This window comes from Littorina saxatilis, linkage group LG3 (genome assembly GCF_037325665.1).
Source record: "Littorina saxatilis isolate snail1 linkage group LG3, US_GU_Lsax_2.0, whole genome shotgun sequence".
NCBI lineage: Eukaryota > Metazoa > Mollusca > Gastropoda > Littorinimorpha > Littorinidae > Littorina > Littorina saxatilis.
The window spans coordinates 48,650,663-48,676,279 of record NC_090247.1 but is presented as its reverse complement, the minus strand read 5'-3'; the positions used below and the strand labels follow the sequence as shown (position 1 = coordinate 48,676,279).

The 25,617-nt window shown below is 42.5% G+C and overlaps 1 protein-coding gene across 1 annotated transcript in view; it reads right to left on the bottom strand.

Moving 5' to 3' along the window:
* Positions 1–25,617, bottom strand: part of LOC138962525 (uncharacterized) — a 43,399-nt gene that overhangs the window by 15,377 nt on the left and 2,405 nt on the right. The window contains exons 2-4 of the mRNA XM_070334364.1: positions 23,458–23,871; positions 9,778–9,888; positions 734–908 (exon numbers count right to left, since the gene is read on the bottom strand). Of these exons, the coding sequence (XP_070190465.1) occupies positions 734–908; positions 9,778–9,888; positions 23,458–23,595 (424 nt within the window). The 5' untranslated portion in view covers positions 23,596–23,871. The remainder of the gene's footprint in view (positions 1–733; positions 909–9,777; positions 9,889–23,457; positions 23,872–25,617) is intronic.

Here is a 25,617-nt window from a genome sequence, read left to right as displayed (position 1 = left end):
TTTTTTTCTTCAAGCGGCTATAGAGTCGACTTGGGGCAAGAGTTGTGAGGTGCATGAGTCACCCTTGTCTGATATCAAACACCTGAAAAACCACAATACAGGTGGGACCTATACAACATCCTGCTGAATAGCTCGGTACTGGAGTAATTTTTGTGTGGTAAGGAGCTATACCTTTGCTATGTTGCTGTTATATGAATGCGTGTGTCAGTGTGTGTGTGTGTGTGTGATCTTTATTATCGAGGGTAATAGATAAGCAAGCACATATGTTTTTTTTACATCCAGCCCTTGCCCTAGATAGGGTCAACTACAACACTGACTGAGAGATAGAGAGAGAGAGAGAGAGAGAGAGAGAGAGAGAGAGAGAGAGAGAGAGAGAGAGAGAGAGAGAGAGAGAGAGAGAGAGAGAGAGAGCAACACTGACTGAGAGATAGAGAGAGAGAGAGAGAGAGAGAGAGAGAGAGAGAGACAGAGAGAGAGAGAGAAAGAGAGAGAGAGAGAGAGGGGGGCAGAGAGAGGGGGGAGAGAGAGGGGGGAGAGAGAGAGAGGGGGGGAGAGAGAGAGAGGGGGGGAGAGAGGGGGGAGAAAGAGGGGGGAGAAAGAGGGGGGGAGAGAGGGGAGGGAGAGAGAGAGAGGGGGAGAGCACACACACACACACACACACACACAAGAAATAAAGGAACGAGAGTGTCAGTGTCACTGGTAAGAATTGACAGTGCAAACAGGGCAGTGTTACCTGAGAGAAAGTTGACACTGTTAAAGCTGGCGGTCAGTTTCCTGAGCAGCACGTGCACAAAGTTGTCGGTGGTGAACACCCCGGGGTCCTCCGTGCACTGGTCGTACACGATCACGTCCCACGTCGGGTCCACGTCCACGTGGCATGTCTGGCTCAGCAGCTCCTGAATGTGCACCTGCACATGGCCAAGACAAAGAAAAATAGTGTTAATGAGCTCAGCCTTAGAGTTACACTATGGCGGAAATCAAAGTTTAAACAAGAAGAGCAAACGCTCGATCGAGTCACTTTCGCAGTTCTGAATATTATATGAGGCATCAGATGGACAGGAAGAAATTGCTATTCACAACACAATGAGTCACGTTCACATAAAATTTGAGCCCGGTCACTTTTATAGTTTCCGAGAAAAGCCCAACATTAAGTTGTGTGTTGCCGAACAGAAAAGGCTAGTTATCTCCCTTGTTTTTCTGATAACGTTCGTAAAAGGCTACAGATGTAAATACTTTGATGTAAAGAATAATCCTACAAAGTTTCAATCACATCCGATGAACTTTGTCAAAGATATAAAATGTCTAATTTTTCCTTTGACGCTGACCTGTGACCTTGAAAAGGTCAAAGGTCAACGAAACCATCGTTAAAGTGTAGAGGTCATTGGAGGTCACGACTAAACAAAATATGAGCCCGATCGCTTTGATAGTTTCCGAGAAAAGTCCAACGTTAAGGTGGTGTCTACGGACGGCCGGCCGGCCGGACAGACTAACACTGACCGATTACATAGAGTCACTTTTTCTCAAGTGACTCAAAAATAAATTGTCATGCTGCATTTTAAGTACAATTTCCAAGTGTCAATTTTTAACATAACTTAATTTTGATCTGCATATTATTATAACTTTGTTTAACATGCACATACATTTTAAATGAATTGATGAACCATTCAGCACATGTTTAGTTGCATTATGTGCGACATATAATTTTTTTTGAAGCTGTCTGTGTTTGTTTTATGCTTAAGAAAAATAGGCAGTGAGTTCCGTAGGACCGCACCTGAATAAAGAAGGCTTGATTTGAAAAGGTCAATACGTGGAGTCGGTGTTATGATTTTTAGTCTGTTATAGTTCAAAATAAAATTATCACGTAATGTCTCCGGTGCATATCCTGACATCACATGACATGACAGAGAGAGAGAGAGAGAAAGAGAGAGAGACAGACAGAGAGACAGAGAGAGAGAGCGAGAGAGAGAGACAACAGGAGGAGATAGGTAATGTGCCTGAAATAGAAGAAAGAGAGCGAGAGAGAGCGAGAGAGAGAGCGAGAGCGAGAGAGAGAGAGCGAGAGAGAGAGAGAGAGACAGACAACAGAAGGAGATAGGTAATGTGCCTGAAATAGAAGAGAGAGAGAGAGAGAGAGAGAGAGAGAGAGAGAGAGAGAGAGAGAGACAGACAGACAGACAACAGGAGGAGATAGGTAATGTGCCTGAAATAGAAGAAAGAGAGCGAGAGAGAGCGAGAGAGAGAGCGAGAGCGAGAGAGAGAGAGCGAGAGAGAGAGAGCGAGAGAGACAGACAACAGGAGATAGGCAATGTGCCTGAAATAGAAATAGGAAGTGCATGGGTGTAGGGAGTGGAAGATGAGAACACAGACTGGTCAATCGTTGAAGGGCATTCTGCCCGGGCTGACCGCAAAAGGAAGCGAGGGGGGCCTATTCACCGACATCTCTTTCCCTCCCTTCTTCACTTCATTGTTTGCAAGCTTGTTCACTGACTCATAGTCCACTGACAGTACACATTGCATTAGTGTTTACTCAGCGACTGTCTGTCTGATGTACAGTACGGAATGAGTGAGTGGTCGTGGTACACTAGTATGCTCTTCTCTCTCTGTTTCTCTCTCGCTTCCCCCTCTCTGTCTGTCTGTCTCTCTCAGCTCTCTCTTTATTACGTTGCTTTTTGGGGTTGAAACTTATCTTTGTTGTAAAATGATGCGATCATTTGCTGAAATCTGAAAATCATCATCGAAGTCCCTCAATCTTTCACTCTCTCGCTGATCGCCCACACTTATGGGCGCGCGCGCGCACACACACACACACACACACACACACACACACACACACACACACAACGGCTTCGGTCTCAAGTTTCAAATGATTAGAAAATTGAAAGGAAGGAAAGTCTATATATAACTTTAGACTCATTAACTCACTCAGGTATTCCCATGAACGGAAAGACTGTCACTGTGCCCTGCAATTGCGCAAGTCGTGGAAAAGGTTGTATTGAGGGTATTAGAAAATAAGGTGCGCTTACATCTTTGAGTAAGATATCATTCTTGGTTTTGTAAAACGCATGCTCTTATTCTGATTTTCTTATTTTTTTCTTAATTATTTTCCTCTTTTTTTCTTTTTGTTGTTGTTGTTGTTGCGGGGTTCATTGTTTGTCTTTCAATTTATCTATTCTAGCATTACCTGATCAGGTAATTCGTCACCAAAGGAATTAAAGAACGCGTTCGCACCTGCCGATGCGTCAATGTGGCAAGACAGGGAAACCCCTATGACAAAGAAAACAGATCGGACGGTTGAAGGCACAGAAAAAAGGGAGCGGGTCATTGAAGCGAAACAACTGTTCCACGCCCTCACGACGTAGAATATTTCCTTGACGAGTCAACGGCCTGTCACAAAACAAGGGCATAATTCACTCATCTCACGCATAGCTTTCTGACAGTGTTTTGTCAAGCTCCTTTCGGTGGTATCACCTTGTAGTTGTACTCACATCACCGACCAAGGGAAAGATCACAAGTGAGATGTGAGGAAAGCGATTTAAGGTTTACTACATCGTTGTTTCTTCAATCTGCTTATGGTCAGTTGTGTCTGGAATCACATGCGCGTGCACCCACGCACACAACCCCGTTCCCACCCCGTGAAAACACACACACTAATTCTGTGCGACACACCTTTCTCCCTCCTTCTCACAAACATGTCATACTCTCTGACGCGCGCGCGCTCTCTGTCTCTCTATCGCCCCCCCCCCCCCTCTCATTCAACAACAACAACAACAGAGAGAGAGAGAGAGAGAGAGAGAGAGAGAGAGAGCGTCGCTGTGACAATGCCGTATCTGCGAAGGAACCTATTTACAGACCAAAGTAGCGGAGAAAAAGGCTGCTGACTTCATTTCCACTGTCTAGCGGATCAATCGATCGTCAGGGTAGAACATGACGTAAAACTATAAAAATAGTATCCTTTCTCCATCCTACAACTCGATATGTCCGTCCTTCTGTCTGTCTGTTCTGTCTATTTTACCTGTCCTTTTGGCCCAGAAAAGAAAGTGCGCGGTCTATTGGTAATCCTAGTGCTTGTGCTGCCTACTGTACATCTGACACAATCAGGCCTTAGAAATGAGGGTGGTTTTAAATGGGGGTAACATTTGCAGAGGTTATGAAGGGAAAATGTGAAAATACAAGGTCATAACACGGGGGAAGTCTTAAATCGGAGGTGGGGGTAAGGGTTTTATATAACGAAAGAGCTACTGATTTTGTTTTGTAATATGTAAAAGAGATTGACCCATAGCGTTCTCTACTAAGATCGCCATGGATTGACCAAATGGTTAGGAGATTGACAAACAGATCTAATGATGATTCGGTCAAATGCCCTAATTTGTGCTGATCTTTGTCTAATCTATGTCGCAGGAGGCGAATACCCGGTAGCATTGGTCAGGAGCCTTCTTCGAGAAAACTTGCGAGAGTGGGAAAACGGGGGGGCACGAATACCCACCCAACAACAACGTGCATGAAAACCCACGCGGCTAAAAAAAAAAAAAAAAGACACCGGTAACGTTTAAAGGCTACCCGGAAGAGATGATATGTTGACGACAGTAGCCTTCTGCGACTTCTGAGAAGGTGAGGGATAGGAGATTGGCGCGAAATGAAGGGGTTCGCTGTGGTGGTGGTGGTGGTGTTAGAGAAAGAAGTTATGGGGTTGGGACTGGGGATGGATAGGGAAGTGGGGGGGGGGGGGGGGGGGGGGGGGATTGCAATCGAAAGAGATAACCGTCGTTTACCGGCCTCAAGTTTGTTGATAAGAGTTTCAAGTATTTTGCAGGTAGCGTCAATTTAAAGATATTCTCCTCCTCATGAAAATCATCTCGTAAAATAAAATCGTCAAAGAGTTTTCATTGTGCACAAGCAGGCAGCATGACTATACATTGTTGATGTATGTTCATGTATAACAAGAAGAGCAAACGCTCGATCGAGTCACTTTCGCAGTTCTGAATATTATATGAGGCATCAGATGGACAGGAAGAAATTGCTATTCACAACACAATACAGATGTAAATAATTTGATGTAAAGAATAATCCTATAAAGTTTGAATCAAATCCGATGAATAGTTTCAGAGATATGATATTTCAATTTTTTTCCTTCAAGACATACCTGTGACCTTGAAAAAGGTCAAAGGTCACCAAAGCAGACGTCAAAGTGTAGAGGTCACTGGGAGTCACGTTTACATAAAATTTGAGCCCGGTCACTTTTATAGTTTCCGAGAAAAGCCCAACGTTAAGTTGTGTGTTGCCGAACAGAAAAGGCTAGTTATCTCCCTTGTTTTTCTGATAACGTTCGTAAAAGGCTACAGATGTAAATACTTTGATGTAAAGAATAATCCTACAAAGTTTCAATCACATCCGATGAACTTTGTCAAAGATATAAAATGTCTAATTTTTCCTTTGACGCTGACCTGTGACCTTGAAAAAGGTCAAAGGTCAACGAAACCATCGTTAAAGTGTAGAGGTCATTGGAGGTCACGACTAAACAAAATATGAGCCCGATCGCTTTGATAGTTTCCGAGAAAAGTCCAACGTTAAGGTGGTGTCTACGGACGGCCGGCCGGACGGCCGGCCGGACAGCCGGCCGGACGGACGGCCGGCCGGACGGCCGGCCGGACAGACTAACACTGACCGATTACATAGAGTCACTTTTTCTCAAGTGACTCAAAAAGCATTGACACGATCGCCTTCACGAAAAGGAGTCTTTACGTGGAAGGGTGCTCTTATCGTGGACAGACCTGTGGCGGTGCATACGATCGCTTTCACGAAAAGGAGTCTATATTTACGTGGAAGGGTGCTCTTATCGTGGACAGACATGCAAAGGAGTGCATGGTCGTTTGGGAATGTACCTTTAAGGGACCTAGAGGTTTTCGCGTCAGTGTCATGGGGGGTCAGCCAACAGTTGAACACACGCACCGATGATTCATCGACCTTGCTTGTGATCACACAGGCTGTCACGTGTTCGAAGAATGAAAACAAACTTATTTTCTCTCCTTTTCCTGGTGGTGGGAAATGTAGGTGCATGTAAAAAAGAGTACAAAGTGTGCAAAGTGTGTGTGTGAAGTGTGTGTGTGTGTGTGAACCAATTTTTATGATAACTGATTCCGTGTTGTTGCTAGACTGTAACTGTAAGGACAAAAGGTCAGTTGGACCTAGATTGCTAATGTGAATAGGTCCAAATGTCACACAGTCTTGGCTACAAAAATATGATTTTGTAAGAAGACCACCTACGTGTCCAAACTATCAGACAGTCGACCGGCCAGGGGTCTGACCACAGAGATATAGAATAGTCTATATCTCTGTGGGTCTCTGACCAATGCGTCAGTAAACAAGAAGAGCAAACGCTCGATCGAGTCACTTTCGCAGTTCTGAATATTATATGAGGCATCAGATGGACAGGAAGATTGCTATTCACAACACAATGCATACCTGAAGCTTACCTGTGACCTTGAAAAAGGTCAAAGGTCACCAAAGCAGACGTCAAAGTGTAGAGGTCACTGGGAGTCACGTTCACATAAAATTTGAGCCCGGTCACTTTTATAGTTTCCGAGAAAAGCCCAACGTTAAGTTGTGTGTTGCCGAACAGAAAAGGCTAGTTATCTCCCTTGTTTTTCTGATAACGTTCGTAAAAGGCTACAGATGTAAATACTTTGATGTAAAGAATAATCCTACAAAGTTTCAATCACATCCGATGAACTTTGTCAAAGATATAAAATGTCTAATTTTTCCTTTGACGCTGACCTGTGACCTTGAAAAAGGTCAAAGGTCAACGAAACCATCGTTAAAGTGTAGAGGTCATTGGAGGTCACGACTAAACAAAATATGAGCCGGATCGCTTTGATAGTTTCCGAGAAAAGTCCAACGTTAAGGTGGTGTCTACGGACGGCCGGCCGGACGGCCGGCCGGCCGGACAGACTAACACTGACCGATTACATAGAGTCACATTTTCTCAAGTGACTCAAAAATAAAACAAGAAGGGCAAAGCCCATACGACTCACATGCTTGACCTTGATCTTTACATAGCAATGACATCATACACTAAGAACTGCTTTACACATTTTTCCTACCAAAATACATGTGACCTTGACCCAAGGTCAAGGTCATGCAACACAAAGCTGTTAATTCAAGACATAGGAAGTACAATGGTGCTTATTGGCTCTTTCTACCATGAGATATGGTCACTTTTAGTGGTTCACTACCTTATTTTGGTCACATTTCATAAGGGTCAAAGTGACCTTGACCTTGATCATATGTGACCAAATGTGTCTCATGATGAAAGCATAACATGTGCCCCACATAATTTTTAAGTTTGAAACAGTTATCTTCCATAGTTCAGGGTCAAGGTCACTTCAAAATATGTATACAATCCAACTTTGAAGAGCTCCTGTGACCTTGACCTTGAAGCAAGGTAAACCAAACTGGTATCAAAAGATGGGGCTTACTTTGCCCTATATATCATATATAGGTGAGGTATTGAATCTCAAAAACTTCAGAGAAAATGGGAAAAATGTGAAAAATAGCTGTTTTTTAGACAACATCTATGGCCCCTGCGACCTTGACCTTGAAGCAAGGTCAAGATGCTATGTATGTTTTTTGGGGCCCTGTCATCATACACCATCTTGCCTAATTTGGTACTGATAGACTGAATAGTGTCCAAGAAATATCCAACGTTAAAGTTTTCCGGACGGCCGGCCGGCCGGCCGGCCGGCCGGACGGACGGACGGACGGACGGACGGACGACTCGGGTGAGTACATAGACTCACTTTTGCTTCGCATGTGAGTCAATAAAAAGTATGCGAAGATGAGCGAAGACCGAGGTCTGAGAATATCACTGCCGATTACACTATTTTGAGCCTCCACCCTGTACTCACCACCCACCCCCTTCCGCATTTTGTTCAATGTCGAGAATCCTCCTCCACCACCACTCCACCCCGCCCTCCCTGCTTTCCCCAATAAGAACACACGCATGCACAGAAATAAACGAAACCGGAAAAGCTGTCTCCAGAGCTCTTCTGCTAAATGCAGAAAAAGCTCTTTCCCTGTCCATTCTTTGATAGCTGCTTCCACGTATGACGTGCAATTAGAGGCAAATTGAAGAGAAATAGTCTCCGTGACAGAAGGGTAAGATGATGCTCTTCCTTGAAGAGCGAAACTGAAGAGCACAACTGCACCCTCAAAGCAGTGCACAACAGGAGCAGGCAAAAATGCGCGCCACGGCTGTTCGCGAGATGACCTACTTTCTCACTGAACCTGTCCACAGGTTCCACAGGCCGTGGAATCCCAACCAGCGCAATGACCATACTACCAAAAGCATCAACCGAAAGTAAAGTATATTCAGGAAAATAGAGAAGAACAAAATCGGTCTGTCACAAGATGACGAAAAAACCCATCAGTTTCTGCTACAAGTTTGCAATTTTCATGCATAAAAAACAACCTGAAGCAAAATGGATTCCTTCAAGTTTTTTTTGTTATGCTATCATCACTTCACCGCAGCGGCCGTGTTATGAACGAGTCAGTAACGACTAGAAACATCACACTGTAAAAGTATATTCAGCAAAATGAAAAAAACGAATTTTCACATATGTACAAAAGAACCTGAAGCAAAATGGATTCGTTGAAGATGCTTACACATCGTTAAAACCTATACAGCAGGCTATCATCACCTCTCTGCAGCAGCCGCCTATGATAACGAGTAAACAAATATCTAGTCCGTGGCACAGATCTTGTGCACCTACAACCAAACCGCGCGTGCTTGTTTATATCTGGCTCTGCAGAAAAAAAGAAGAAGAATGAAAAAGAAGAAAAAAAATTGAAGAACTTTAGAAAATTACCTAAAAACCAACAAGACAACCAAAGACCTTTAGAAAATTACCCAACCACAAAGAAAACTGACAAAGACCTTTAGGAAATTACCTAGCAACCCGTAAGTCAGTTCCTGAATCTTCCAACCCCCTAAAGGAATACACTTTTTTCTTGAAGAAAAGAGAAAGGCAGGGAAATTAGCTGTGGCAATTATTGTGTGAATGCCAGCAAGGAATGGTGACCGGGCTCACACACCAGTCTCAAGCCCCGCAGCCCAGAATCAACCCCGCCACAATGCGCCACAGACGTCACACAGAGAAAGGAAATGAAGAAAGGATGGAGAGCGGGCAGGGAAAGAATGGGGACTGCTGCTGCCAACAGCCATGGGACTGACGTCACTGTGGGTGCGAGTCATCCGCTGGAGGGTCCGAGGGAAGAAGACCCAAAGCAACGGGTCAGTGGAACTGATGATCAGAGGTCAGGTGACGCTCCTGCTGGCCCATTTCTTCCAGCTATGGGGCACTAGTACTGGTAGTGTCTCGGTGTATTCGCCTTCCACTGTCTTCTAGTTCAAAGCCAAAATAAGCAGTCGTACAGCTTTCTACCTATTAGGTAAAAAGCACACACAAATATAAGTCTGTGTACTTAGAGAGAGAGAGAGAGAGAGAGAGAGAGAGAGAGAGAGAGAGAGAGAGAGAGAGAGAGAGAGAGAGAGAGAGAGACAGAGAGAGAGAGAGAGAGAGAGAGAGAGAGAGAGAGAGAGGGGGGAGCGGGACAGCGAGAAAATTAAACAACGAGAGAGACAGACAAAGAGTGAGGACGACACAAAAAACTTTCAGTTGCCCTAACTTGCTGCAATCCAACGCTTGGCCATACAGGCAGTCACGCAGCCAGAAACCCAGCAAGAGGACAGACAGACAGGCAAACATCGTACACCACTCTTACCTTATCTTGTTGTAGTCGTCTCTTGACCAGCTTTGAGCAGCTGACGTTGACGGACTGTTGGAGGGTGCTGGTGTTGAACTCCAAAAACGAGCGACTGTCAATCACCAACACCTGTAAAAACGAAAAAGAATGTCTATTGATATCCATCATGAGGGGCGGGGATGTAGCTCAGTCGGTAGCGCGCTGGATTTGTATCCAGTTGGCCGCTGTCAGCGTGAGTTCGTCCCCACGTTCGGCGAGAGATTTATTTCTCAGAGTCAACTTTGTGTGCAGACTCTCCTCGGTGTCCGAACACTCCCGTGTGTACACGCAAGCACATTGTCAAGACCAAGTGCGCACGAAAAAGATCCTGTAATCCATGTCAGAGTTCGGTGGGTTATAGAAACACGAAAATACCCAGCATGCTTCCTCCGAAAGCGGCGTATGGCTGCCTAAATGGCGGGGTAAAAACGGTCATACACGTAAAATTCCACTCGTGCAAAACACGAGTGTACGTGGGAGTTTCAGCCCACGAACGCAGAAGAAGAAGAAGAAGATATCCATCATCTTACTCTCAGACACCAGGTAACTGTAATCTGGGGAGATCAACCATAGCATGTCCTTCCCACAGGTATTACCATTGAAAAGGGACCGTCCTTCTCACGGACCCCATCATGGCATCTGTCCAGGCGTTTAATGGGATAAGAGCACCTTTCAATTTGAACAAAGACAAACATTCGTCAGCCTTGCTACTTTCTGGGCACATTGGGAATTGTATTCATTTTTAGTATCTATTTATTTTAGAATTTATTTATTTCAGTATTTATTTATTTATAATTTTGTTTGAGGAAGGGGAGGGGGGGGGTGTGTGTTAATCTCGTAATTTACACCAGACCAGTGTCAACGCGCCTACACGACAAATTAATTCAGAAAATTATCCCGCTGTGTGCAGAACGCAGCCAATTTGTTTAGTTTCGGTATATGTTCAAGTACAAGAATGCTCTTATTCCGTGTAAACGCCTGGACTGATCGTTCACACGGGAAGGAATATATACGTTTATTAATTCAAAATTGCTGTCTGCGACCTTCGGAACTATATGGCACCTGGAGGGCTGTCATTGTCAAGTACATGTATCAGTCTGTTGGTGCTCTGTGTGAAACCTGTCAGGGCTGTCTGGAAATAGTGTGTACCTTGTGATACTACGTGTGTCTGGTTTCCACAAATATTGGTATTCCGTGTCAAGTGTGTCATTCGTATGAAGCATCGCTTATATCTGTCGATCGCAGGACGACTTCATTATAGAGAAATTAACACCAAACGAAAGGTTGCTCTCTCGCTCTCGCTCTCTCTCTCTCTCTCTCTCTCTCTCTCTCTCTCTCTCTCTCTCTCTCTCTCTCTCTCTCATATCTGTTTTTGTGAATGTATGTGTGCAACCTTCTTTTCCATGCCAAGCAAGAATCCAAAATGATCATTCCAAAAAGTCAAAGTGGTCCCAATCGCTGGTGTCAAGGGATAGGAAAATGCTCATGCCTATAATGTGTTATGGAATTATCTATTTCAGTCTTGACTTTTCCGCGGGTTGTTCCCCTATTAATTGAAGTCTTGAGTTTCCCATAGGTATTACTGGCCTAATAGGGAGAACACATCTATTCTCTATATTTTTTTCAAAGCTATACAAATTAAGTTGGACTCCCGATACGACATTCACACAATTATCACAGTCCTAAATGTCGCCCACCCCACCCCTTCTCCCCCGTTTTACCAAAGTACCAACTACCATGCCACCAATAACAGCATCATCCAATCACACAACACCCAAAGATCTCCCCACACAAACCTTCACATAATTATTTCCAGAAGAGCTGTAGACGCATTAATTACGAAACAATGTACATGTCTCGCTAACTAGATCTGTCAATTACTGCCTTCCGACATTATACAGCACGGTACCGCTAGTCCTGGTGCAGAAATACAGGCAGGGATCCGTCTTTACCGTGTGTAATAATAATATTTAACAATAATATTCCAGGACCACCACCGCCACTCACGTGGGTAGTTTCTTTCAAATCGATAATGGCAGTGATTCAGCCAGAGTAGTCAACACACAGAAGAATGATTCTAGCTTTCAGCAAGCACACCGGAATCCACACCGCCTCGACAAATAATGAACGCTTTAGCAATAACTGGCCTCCTTACGGGCAAAAAGCTCTTAAAACTCAGCGACGTTTCTCGAGACTGAAAAACTGCTCTCAGAAGAAACTATAAGACGAATCATTATTATCTGGGTTCTGTGGGATGAGTCATTGGTAAGTCAGCCACTCCCTTTGTGTCGCATTAACAAAAGACATACATACAGTGAATCCGTGAAAGGCGGAATTAAGAACAGGAAGCAGACATGTAGATCTATATGACTCTGAAGACTCACTCTTCACTAAAATTACCAAAAATGATCAAAGCTGTGGTTTCTATTTCCTTTTCGGTGCTGATTTGGACTAGCATAAACACAAAACCTCTGCCTGCAGCGTGGTCTTTACAGTGTATGGAAAATCGTGCGTTTACATGAACAATCGCACGTCTAAAAAGCAAATGAATGCAAAGAAAGCAGTTAGAAGTAAAGGGATGCGCATTAATGAACGGCTGATTGGTAATCCTGTAACCAGCTGATCGTCCACTGTTGTCTCAAAATCATAGCAAAAGGAAGAGTAATATTTATTAGATGGAAACGATTAATAAATCCATAATGCGGACTTTTTACTTAAAAGCAGGTAAACAAACAAAAAATCCAGATATGCATTGGTGAATTAATTCCTTTATAACAAAACAAACAATAACGAAATAAGCAAAAATAAATCTATCAACAGATTAATCATTGAAATAAAACAATTAGCCAAGTTTCGCTTGTTTGCTTGCACCAGAAGGCTGCATTAAACTGACACATCCAAGTGTCAAACGCCCGTAGACGCCCTCATCACCAAAGTCCCGCTATGGGATTTCAGAAATAAAACCTAGTCGTTTTTTGTCTGATGCTTCCCCAGGGGAACAAGGCAAAGCTAAACATTTCCGGCAGCATACGTCAAGATGATTACCTCAAATTACTGACAGGCTATAGAACATAAGTATAGACTATGTTGTTGAGTCAGTTTCGACACTGATTTCAAGACAACTTTACTGAAAAAGAAACAAGTCGCGTAAAGCGAAATTAATACGTTTAGTCAATTTGTCGAACTCACAGACTGAACTTGAACTAAATTTAAAGAGGTTGAACATCACACAGATAGGATGAGTGATCTACTGCTTAAAAAGAAGGTCTGACAACATACAGACAAACCAATGGGCAACATAAACGACCTTCATTTTTTTGCATTTTACTGTCTATTATCGTAACATTAACTCAAGGTCGGGTTCGTCCAAGGTTGTGTAACATGACTAAGCTTTAATGTTGGTCCTTATGAGAAAAGTAGAAATCCTTCTTGTTCAGTATCTGATCCGTAGTGTTCATTTGTTTTTGCAATACATTTGTTGACGCTATTTAGGGACAAAGTGGTAACTTTGCAAAAGAAACTAACGACACATCGAGTTTCAAAATCCCCTTCACATGTGTGTGTATACATATATATATATATGAAGACCATATAAGAGGCGAAGCTAGAGTCAAATTTCAATTAGTCAGCATCAACAAGTCGCGTAAGGCGAAATTACTTCATTTAGTCACGCTGTCTAACTCACGGAATGAAATTTTTTAATCGTAGTACCTAATTAACCTTTGATTGTTAATTGTGATTACATTATTAGAGCAAACATTACATATGTATATATTTTTAGATTCAGAATTTGATGAAGAATACGATGCAATCAATGTTGAATCTGTTTGCAAAAAGTTAATTTTCATGTCAACTTTAATGAGCAAACTCGTTCATTAATTTTTATGCCTCCAAGCTCAAATGCAATACCAAAGTCCGGCCTTCGTTGAACATTACTTGACCAAAATTTCAACAAAATTGGTTGGAAAATGAGAGCGTGACAGTTGCCGCCTCAACTTTCACAAAAAGCCGAATATGACGTCATCAGACATTTTTTCCAAAAAATGAAAAAAACGTCTGGGGATATCATACCCAGGAACTCTCATGTGAAGTTTCATGAAAATCGGTTCAGTAGTTCTCTCTGAATCGCTCTACACACACACACACACACACACACACACACATACACGCACACACACACATGTATACAAACACATACACCAGATTCTCGATTCCCGGTCAACGTTAAAACATTTAGTCAAAACTTGACTAAATGTAAAAATGTAAACATCATCTGCTGTGGTTTATCGCCACTTGCATTAACCTCAACGTGAGCAACGCCTCCAATTGATGCGCGGTCCAATGGGCAAACTGTAAGGAAGCATATAGTGTAAGGAAGCATATGGCTGTCAACATGTCTGATTTGTTGTGACGGTTTTAGACAGCCCTGAAAATTCATACATGTATGCATGCATCCACACGTCGAGGCAACCTATGACTCGTCTTGTTGATACAGTGGAACCCCCCTTTTACGACCCCCAATTTCAAGACTTGCCCCTTTTAGGACACTACTTTTTGTCAGATCTTCTGCTCATAAAATCTGTAAAGTTACCTCAACTCTAAGACTCCCTCACTTTTAAAACATGATTTTGGCAAAATTAGAAAGTCTTCAAAGGAGGGTTTCCTCTGAACTGCTGAGACTACTGTACATGGTTTTGAGTGTGAGGGTTAGCTGTATGAGTGACTTTTGCTACAGGACGTCTTGACAGTCAGAGGGGTGATTCATGCTTTTATATCCACGCCGCATGGTGAGAAAAGCTAAGATCCAGGTTTGACAAGAGAACAGGTCGAGTTCTATGACTTCTTTTCCTTTTCACAGTCAATGTGTAATGTGTGGACCCCTAGCAAAGACATCAAACGGCAGCCATTGCCACTTTGTGTGTGCGTATGACTCATGGACTCCCTTCCCTCCCCTCCACAATCCCCCTTTTCCTCATTCCTTTTTTCTTTGGTGCAAGTGTCTTCTCGGTGCAAATGTTATCCTCGGATTAGAAAAGCGTGATTTTTCCAGCTTCTACAGCTGAGTGCATGGCAGATCTCGCCTTCCCGCCCTGGCTGCACGCGTGATGCTTTGCAATGGACGTTTTTAGCTTGCAATCAACAGGTTTCTTTTCATCGAGTTTCTTTCTAACTTGAACTTGTATAAGGGCAATTCCCCCCCGGGATGTTATAGAACAAGACACATTTACACAGACACCAACAAGAACGCTCAAACCGACAAAACCCAAGCGAGTACGCACGCACTCACACATGAAGACAATCACCCACACAAACAGACGCACATACACACGTTGCAATGCATAGTTGCATCCTATTTTAAAACACGCTGCGTTGCAGTAGCAGCATTTAATCTCAACTGATAAGTAAAAATAATTTTGTTGACGTCAGACAGCAAAAATTTTCCTCGAGCTAAAAGCCGTGCGCCTGTTAACTCGCAAGACATCTTAGCTTATCATGAGAAGTGCGGATAAACACGGAGATATTGCAGCACAGCAAACATAATATCTCTTGCTTTGCCGCAACCCCATCTGTTCCCAATGCATATGATTATGAATGAGGCGGTCGCTGATATTACTCATCGTGTAGCTCTGACCCATTTATCTCAGTCTGTCGTCAGGCAGAGCAGCAAAAACGCGTCAGTGGTTATCATTACTGTGTCAAGGGGACAATTAAAACGATCGTCTGATATAGAGCACGAATGTTGATGATGAAAGTAATTGAATCATGAATGCTGGTGTGCACGGCATCTGAACTTAATGAGTGGTTGTTAAATTGTACAAGAAAACGTTGATAGAGAACACAAGGCTCTTTCTCAAGACTATATTAGCGTCTCGATCTTCGGGTTTTGGCTAGCGAAGCCTTATTACATGATGACTAATTAGCCCAGTGTTGATCGTTTAGTTGTAGGCCAACAGATTGACCAAATGTATAGAAATCTCTTTACACAACTTGTTCTTGGTTGCATGAGATCCTCTCAAAAACTCCTTCTGAACCAAAACACATAGTACTTATGCTGAAAATTAATATGTAGGAAATATAGTGCCTCCCCCGAACCATCTACTCTGATTTATTGCCTATCACGTCCGTTGTTTTATCTCCGTTTAATGACTTCCTCGCTGTTAAGACCTGTTTTTCTTATATTCTCGGCAGTCTTTAAATTGTGAGGTAAGAAAACCATTGCAGAAAAATCACGAGATAGGTTGGTGCATTTGTCCATTACTCTGCCACGGTGACTCAAATCGCCAGAGATACGTAAGTAACACGATTATGTTTAAACCAAACTTGTATTTTCGTTCAAGGAAAACATTCTGTGCAAGGTTCCCAAGGCAAGTAAAAATGCCAAGTCAACCCTTGTTCTTGCGACTGCTCGGTGAAATGACATCTGGCTTACGTGCAAAATGCGAAGCATGGGCGACAGTTTGGGTGCGAGCATTCAACGACGTCATAAGAAGAAAAGTGTTTCGAGCGTGGTCCCCCCCCCCCCCCCCCCCCCCAGAAAAAAAAGTAAGTGTACACAACTCATCCAGAACTTCTCAAGCAATGAACGCGTGTGAACTCAAAAGATACAGGTCTTCCTTCCTGTGTAATCGATCAAGCAAACCGACACATACTTGACCAGGCTTTTACATGGGATAAGACTAGGATCCTTCATCCACCTGGAATCCTAATGGACGAATAACCAAAATCCCATCAGCCTGTCTGCTTCCTGTCCAGAATGGGAATTTCCATGCTGAATTATTTTCACAGATTGACAAAGCTGTCAGTTAGCAAATGTACGAATTCAACAAACACTTTCCACTCAGCACAAAAACGCCGCCAGACTGCAGCTTATTGGTCTGTAGCCAGACTGCAGCTTATTGGTCTGTAGCCAGACTGCAGCTTATTGGTCTGTAGCCAGACTGCAGCTTATTGGTCTGTATCCTAGCGGAAGGATGCTCATAACCCATTATGTAAAAAGCTCCAATGGAATTTAAAAACTGGGTTACATAGGAAGGAGTGCATGTTTGGGCTGGTCACAGCGTCTTTCATGTTTCTGTATACAGTCAGCAATAGTGCGGGTACATTTCCTGTTGCTATCATTATTGAAATAACCGAGAAATCAGCCATGCTATACTTAACATGCGTTCTCAAAGAGTCTCTGAAACCTATAAAAGCACAACCCCAATGTACGAGCACATTTACTGCTATACAATGAACTACAAAAGTCGCTAAGTCATTACACAAAAAGTCACAATCGACAAACAGAGCAAACTGTCACCAAACTATTCTATCTCGTTATCACCCACGGACAATTTCACAATGACGGCTAATTTCAAAACAGGGGGTCTTTTGGTGTAACAGTACTAGTTCCCCGTGGGGCGCACTAACTGTAAACAAAGGCACGAGTGAAGACCAAGTGCAAGTCAGGTCTGATATTGAAGGGTATACATGTGCGTGAGACAGACAACGGTGTAGAACTCTACAGTTTTTGGTAGAAGAAAGTGCGAGTCAAACACAGAGAGAGAGAGAGAGGGTGAAGCCAATCAACATGTGGTGATGAGTCATGTCTTATCTATCAGCTACTGGCCGTCTACTACATATTTCACACATGTGCGAGCGTAAACTGCAGGGATGTCGTTAGGCGTCGGACATCGGACATTTATCGATGAAAATCCCCAAATGTCCGATTCACATTGCCGCATGTCGGTCAGATGTCCTATCGTTTTAGCCTGAGCGTGGTCATTGTCCGATATGTACTCCATTCCTTCGGACAGCGCGATATTCGTTAATTTTCATTTCAAGATACAAATCTTCTAAAAGACCGAACGCTCTCGTGTTCAGCTGCCACTGGAGTTGCCAGTGCGGATCTTTTCTTTTGTCGGGAATTCCCGAACCGTTTGCGGTATGCGCCGTTTGGGTATAACCGTCTATGGTAGTGGATTATTTTTAGATCAGTGCATGCTGCAGGAGTACGGGAGACAACTCCAACTGACTAAATTTGTCGTCTGCTTTTGTTTTTGATACAAGACGAAGCACTAAATTATGCCGCTGAAAAAAACCTAAAGCCTGCAAAAGATCAGCATTAGATCAAACCGATCATTTTGTTTTTCAACTTTTATCCAAATCATGCAGTTTGTAATCAAAGTAAGAGCTCTGAAGTTGTTCATGTTGGTTTCTTTGTTGTGGTTTCTTTGAAACTAAACAAATACAACATTATACACACACTGTGTTGATGTATTTACTATATTATGTGTGTGTTCTACAGCGCGCACGCGTGGGTGTGTGTGTGTGTGTGTGCGTGTGTGTGTGGGCACATGACTTTGGAACAATTCCATGGAATGTGTTATAAGCTGTTTGGCGCAAATTCATAATGTCCTATTAGACTTTCTGAAAGCGGTCAAATGTCCTATTGATGCTGAAGAACTCAGGACATTTGTCCTATAGGTATGGATTTGTAGCAACATCCCTGAAACTGGCTTTTTTACATTTAGTCAAGTTTTGACTAAATGTTTTAACATAGAGGGGGAATCGAAACGAGGGTCGTGGTGTATGTATGTGTGTGTGTGTGTGTGTGTGTATGTGTGTGTGTGTGCGTGCGTGCGTGCGTGCGTGTAGAGCGATTCAGACCAAACTACTGGGCCGATCTTTATGAAATTTTACATGAGAGTTCCTGGGATTGATATCCCCGAACGTTTTTCTCCTTTTTTCGATAAATGTCTTTGATGACGTCATATCCGGCTTTTCGTGAAAGTTGAGGCGGCACTGTCACGCTCTCATTTTTCAACCAAATTGGTTGAAATTTTGGTCAAGTAGTCTTCGACAAAGCCCGGACTTCGGTATTGCATTTCAGCGTGATGGCTTCAAAATTAATTAATGACTTTGGTCATTCAAAATCTGAAAATTGTAAAAAAAAAATAAAAAATTATAAAACGATCCAAATTTACGTTTATCTTATTCTCCATTATTTTCTGATTCCAAAAACATATAAATATGTTATATTTGAATTAAAAACAAGCTCTGAAAATTAAAAATATAAAAATTATTATCAAAATTAAATTTTCCAAATCAATTTAAAAACACTTTCATCTTATTCCTTGTCGGTTCCTGATTCCAAAAACATATAGATATGATATGTTTGGATTAAAAACACGCTCAGAAAGTTAAAACGAATAGAGGTATAGAAAAGCGTGCTATCCTTCTCAGCGCAACTACTAAACCGCTCTTCTTGTCAATTTCACTGCCTGAACGGTGGACTGACGATGCTACGAGTATACGGTCTTGCTGAAAAATGGCATTGCGTTCAGTTTCATTCTGTGAGTTCGACAGCTACTTGACTAAATGTTGTATTTTCGCCTTACGCGACTTGTTATGGTATACCTTTGAGAGAGGGAGAGGGGGGGAGCGTTTGAGTGTGTGTTTGTTTGTGTGTGTGCGCGCGCGCACAAACGAAGAGTTGCATGACCAGACTAGCAGGACAATATAGGAAGTGGGGAGGCGTTCGCAACAAACTGATTGAGATGAGGAACTGCGACTGAACTTGAAGGACACAGTGAGAGCAAGATCAAATCAAATCAAATCAAATCAAATTTTATTTTACGAGGGTTGTCACTTGTGGCATAAGCAATATGAACGAGCTTCTTTTCAATCAGCCCTCGCGCAGAGAGGGACTACTAGAGAAAGAGAGAGAAAGAGAGAGAGAGAGAGAGAGAGAGAGAGAGAGAGAGAGAGAGAGAGAGAGAGTGTGTGTTTGTGTGTGTGTGTGTGTGTGTGTGTGTTCACCTCTAAGTCTGTGTGTGTAAACTACCTCGAGCGCTGTTTTCATTTCTTTCACAATACTGGTGGTTGGACATAATGTGTGATTATATGCGTTCGTTTGTATGTGCGTCAATGTTTGTTTTTGCATCTCTTCAGTCGCGTGCCAAACCACCCTTTTGCCTCTTTAACAAAGCGTGTAGACTATCAAATGCGTGCGTGCGTCGATCTCGATGTATCAGGGGCCACATGTTGCACCTCAACAGCCCCATCTATCAGGCGCTTGTACAAACACTCAAACAGTGCACGTAGAGCCTGCAAACACATCAGGATTATCGGTTATTGCAAGCCTTCCCCCCCCCCCCCCCCCCCCCCCCTCTGGCGCTGTTTCAGAGCCTGTGTCGGTTTCCTCTAGTGGTTAGCCAGCCACTTGAAAAAAAATAACAACACTCGACAGATGTTGGGTGGTATTCAACGGAAAGAGCTGAATTAGGGACTATTTCCGTGTGTTTATCTAAATATGACTTATTGATTGGGGAAGGGAATGAGACCATGTGTGTACGTGTGCGTGTGTGTGTTTCCTTCGCGGATTTAATACTGACGTGCACAGGTGCATCTGAAACAAACCGTTTAATTGTTTGAGGCTTGCAACATTCTATAAGTTACATACGATTACGAGGGTTCCTAAAGAAACATGACATGAAAAAGCTAGTTTCCGTGTGTTAATGTTACGCGTGATTGTTCTGAAAAGTGACTATTACATGATTGTTCTGAAAGTCTACTGTTTATTTCATCGTAATCATGTAAGCCCTCATACGTGATTGTTCTGAAAGCTTACTAATTTACATGATTGTTCTGAAACTCTACAAAAGGTACGTAAACTTGCTTCACCCGTGAAATGTTGTCAGATATGGAACAATAATAATGTATACCCCAACCCCTGGTGGTTGCTGTGTAATAAAAAAAAGTGTGAAAACAGATGTGCTAACAAATTTAGCTTTCATGTGTGTGTATGTGTGGTGTGTGTGTGCGTATGTACTCAGTGCAATGGCGTCGGAAACGGGGGGGGGGGGGGGGGGGCAGCTGTTCCTGGGGTGGGGGGGGGGCAAACATGTCTTTTTGCCCCCCCCCCTAACATTTAGGATGACAAATATATTCACAGAGAGAGAGAGAGAGAGAGAGAGAGAGAGAGAGAGAGAGAGAGAGAGAGAGAGAGAGACAGCGAGATTGAGATAGAGAGAGAGAGATAGAGAGAGAGAGAGAGAGAGAGAGAGAGATTGAGAGAGAGAGAGAGATTGAGAGAGAGAGAGAGAGAGAGAGAGAGAGAGAGAGAGAGAGAGAGAGAGAGAGAGAGAGAGAGAGAGAGAGAGAGTTGATAAACAAAACACACACACACAAAAGGAAGTATATTGTCTCGCGTGCAAGAACTTTATAGCCCAGACTCCCCACCCATCTCGCAACCCCGGACATCTCCTCACGTCTCGCATCCCCTCTCCACTTGAATTTTTAGTTCATAAAAAAAAAGTTTCATTTGTGAAAATTATTTGTTGTGCCTTTCGTCTTTAAAGGGGCAAAAAGTAGCTTCCATTTTCCATCTTTGCCATGCCTTTCGATCCATTATGGTGACCTAGCCACCTAAGCATGGCAAAGAGGAAAATTCAAAAGTTTCTATGTGTCCTTTTGAACATGTAACTTGCATTTTGAGTTGGGAATACTCAAGAAGAATCATTACATTTTTGAAGATTATAAATAATTTGTGTCTAACCCTAATTTCAATTTTGAGTTGAGAACAATAAAGAAGACATGTTCAATGTATGAAACGTATTACTTGTTGAGTTTTTATTCATTGGGCGGGGGTTCATTGTATCAAAATATTGTTTCATTTACATACAGACATACACACAGACAGACGGACAAAGTGAATCCAGTATACCCCCTCCAACTTCATTTGGCTGGGGTATAAATATCAATATCACTTAAGATTTAGTATCATTGCATCAAAATATTGTTCCATATATACATACAGACATACACACAGACAGATGGACAAAGTGAATCCAGTATACCCCCCTCCAACTTCGTTGGGCAGGGGTATACATATTGTTCCATATATGACAACATTTCACGGGTGAAGCAAGTTTACCTTTAGTAGAGTTTCAGAACAATCATGTAAATTAGTAAGCTTTCAGAACAATCACGTATGAGGGCTTACATGATTACGATGAAATAAATAGTAGACTTTCAGAACAATCATGTAATAGTCACTTTTCAGAACAATCACGCGTAACATCCGTGAATCATTTGTACTCTGCAAAACTAATTGTATGGATTACATTTCAAAATCAAAGTTCCAACAACACTTCTCTACACTCTAATGTACATACATATGTATATATATATATATTATCAATAATTATTCTTCTGTCATTTGTATACGCAACAAATATGATCCCTTTTCCTTAGGCTTCTGACACCCAACTCCAGGAATAATTGACAAAAGGGAAATTCACTTGACATTCCAGCTGCCTGTCCCAATCCCTTCAAAAATAATATGAATAAATACAAACACCATGATTCATGTGCCTTGCCGGGTTTGAAGAATTGATGGAGCAAATCATAAATATCGCAACAGAAAACACTTACACTTGCAAGCTCAGGTGCACAGGGACAGGGACAGGGACACCCACAATCTCGCACACAACTCAATTCGCCTCCAAATAGAAAGGGGAGAAAGCTCTACTCAAACCGTACAGGGACAGTGGACTCAGTAATGGTAGCACTAGCAGTGAGAGGGTATTTCATTGATCTGTCGTAAGACCCGTATGTTACCCAGCGGTCAATCAATAGCAATCAAGCCCGTAACTAATGACGGAGCGGTACTACTTGTCTCCGAAAACACACGAAAACCCAGAAAACCTCAGAAAACCCCCGAAAACCTCACCAGAAATAAGAAAATTCGTCCTTAGATCGTGTTTTGTAACATAATTGTTTGCAATCATGACTTATATTTGCAACTTTCACCGTTCATGGCTTTATTTTCGTGTTTGTGCGAGGATTTACAAGGAGCGGAAGCACTAATCACATGACGTCATCAATACTTGTGCTTTTGAGTAACAAGAGTTACCTCCCTTGCATTGAAATTGTTGCATCGATTTTGTCGAAAATCCGGCTCTCAACACAAATTATACAAGAAAATTGGTTCATTAATATCAACATGGCTGACCTCCAAACTGTGACACAGTAACAGGCACCCCAGTTGGGTATTGGGCTAACTGGTCTACCGAGGCTGAACAGTCCAGCTCCTTTAACCTTTGTTGGCATGAGGTCATTTTGATGTAAGGTAGAAAAGATTATGATCCAATTTGCAAAATCGATTAATGTACAGGAACACACACCTCTTGGTATCTGTATGCCTGCATGGATGTAAGCTTGCATGTGTTGTTTCTTTGTTTGTTTGTGCATTATGAAAATGTGTGCATACAAAATATAGTATTAACACATTGCACTTTGTCTTATGAAGCACTGCATCCAGAGATACTCTTTTGGGAACTGTACAGTCAACAGCAACAATATTGCAAATATGATTGTGTTTGGTTCCTTTACACACAATTTAGTGTTGATTTAACAGATAAAACTCACCAGAGCCTTTCTTGTGAACATTTTGGATAGATTAATGCATACATGATGCGCAGTAACCTCACACACACACTCTCTCCCTGAGTCTCTCTCTCTCTCTTTCAGTTTCAGATTTAGAGATGTGCACACACACACACATACTCTATTTCACTTTCATATATATAATAAGAGATGTGCACACACACACACTCTCACTCTCTTTCAGATCAGATGTGCACACACACACACAAGCCCTACAGTGTTAGTCCATACCTTTTCACAGGGGCTGGTGAGGATGGTGGACAACTCCAAGGGGCTGATCATGCCCCACATGTACCCGTTGGCGTTCTCGTCCATGGGTACGTCGTACCCGGTGGCCGTGGCGCTGCTTCCCGCCACAGTCGTCGCCATGGCAACCAATGAGGATCACAAGAACAAGATGGGGTCCTCGCTGCAGTATCCACAGCCTCTAAGTTGACAACTCTTCCACATGGTTGTCAACGTCCTCACTGACGAAGATCACAAGCTGCTGGTGAAGAGCTTTCGGAGCTTCTGAGCAACCTTTGGATGGTTGTTTGGAAACACTTGGTATCCATATTTGTTTTAGGTCTTCATTGTTAATTTTAAAATTGTCACTTTTTATAGGCCATAGCTTGCTGCTGCATTTTCATATGTTGGATGTGGCCCCTGAAACAATAGAAAACACTACATTGATTTATATGTCTTTATTTACAGACCTGTGCACACTCAAAACGCTCATCAATAGTAAACAAACCAAATTTCAGTAGTTTTTAAAATGTTTCAGTAGTAAGCTGTAATGACAGTTCAAGACATAATTCTGCTCGCAAAGCACACAAACTGAAACACTATGACGCAGTAGAAAGGGAATTACGTATTGGTCTCCTTTGCTGGATTTTACGATCTCAAGGTTGTCTTGAGAATAACTGGACTTCCAGCACTGTTGTGCCGTTTTCTTCTTCTTTGGTGACAGAGCTGGTGTTCCTCTTCACTATCTGAATCTCGCACTCTTTTTTTCTTTTTCATGTTTTACTTCAATCACAAGTTGCCACGCAGACGCTGGACGAAGACTCAATGCTGAAAACACGCGCGCTTCCGGTAAATCGGAAAACGTCTTTTCAGCGCAACGTCCAACTAATTGGTCAAAACATCTTAAAACAGGAAAAAAGTACAAACATTTTTTTGGGAGTAATTCTGCATAGATATATAAAAATCAGAGAAATTACGGAGAAACCGTAGATGTGCACAGGGCTGTATTTACCTATTTTGAAGAATGTATACATATTTTCCAAGATTGAGATTGCAGCCCATCAATGCGAAAGGAAAAAAAGAAGAAGCGATATTCTCATTATGTTGCAAAACAAGAAGAGCAAACGCTCGATCGAGTCACTTTCGCAGTTCTGAATATTATATGAGGCATCAGATGGACAGGAAGAAATTGCTATTCACAACACAATGAGTCACGTTCACATAAAATTTGAGCCCGGTCACTTTTATAGTTTCCGAGAAAAGCCCAACGTTAAGTTGTGTGTTGCCGAACAGAAAAGGCTAGTTATCTCCCTTGTTTTTCTGATAACGTTCGTAAAAGGCTACAGATGTAAATACTTTGATGTAAAGAATAATCCTACAAAGTTTCAATCACATCCGATGAACTTTGTCAAAGATATAAAATGTCTAATTTTTCCTTTGACGCTGACCTGTGACCTTGAAAAAGGTCAAAGGTCAACGAAACCATCGTTAAAGTGTAGAGGTCATTGGAGGTCACGACTAAACAAAATATGAGCCCGATCGCTTTGATAGTTTCCGAGAAAAGTCCAACGTTAAGGTGGTGTCTACGGCCGGCCGGCCGGACAGACTAACACTGACCGATTACATAGAGTCACTTTTTCTCAAGTGACTCAAAAATGTAAAAAAAAAAAAAAGCCAGTATCTTCGATCTGTCTGATCTGTTGCGTTTCGCAGCCAGAGGCTAAGCTAAACTTGCACTCAGGTAATCCCTTCTGCTTCCATGCCTCACCTGTACCGTTAAGGTGTGCAGCCAGGCAGCACCTGTGTTTTGATAAAAAGATGCTCTCACTGAACAAGAATGAAACACTACTTTCCCACACTTCTGAGATAGATTAACTGGGAGAGTGCCAGGGCTATTCTGGGACTTCTGCCTCCACCGAGATTTTCAGATGAGTTAACTTCTCTACCGATGCAAGCAGCCTGCACAGTCATCATACCTCAATTCTCTCTCTGCCGCAGTACTGCATACCTATGTAATAACTACGACTGCTGTACACATACAATGCACGCTGCTTGTGTTTTCGTGTGTGTGCATCATCTTCTTTGTTTCATGTTCACAGCTGCAGACTTCCTCTCACCGGGTTCTGCTATAATAAGAATACAAATTTACTATGATTTTAGGTAACT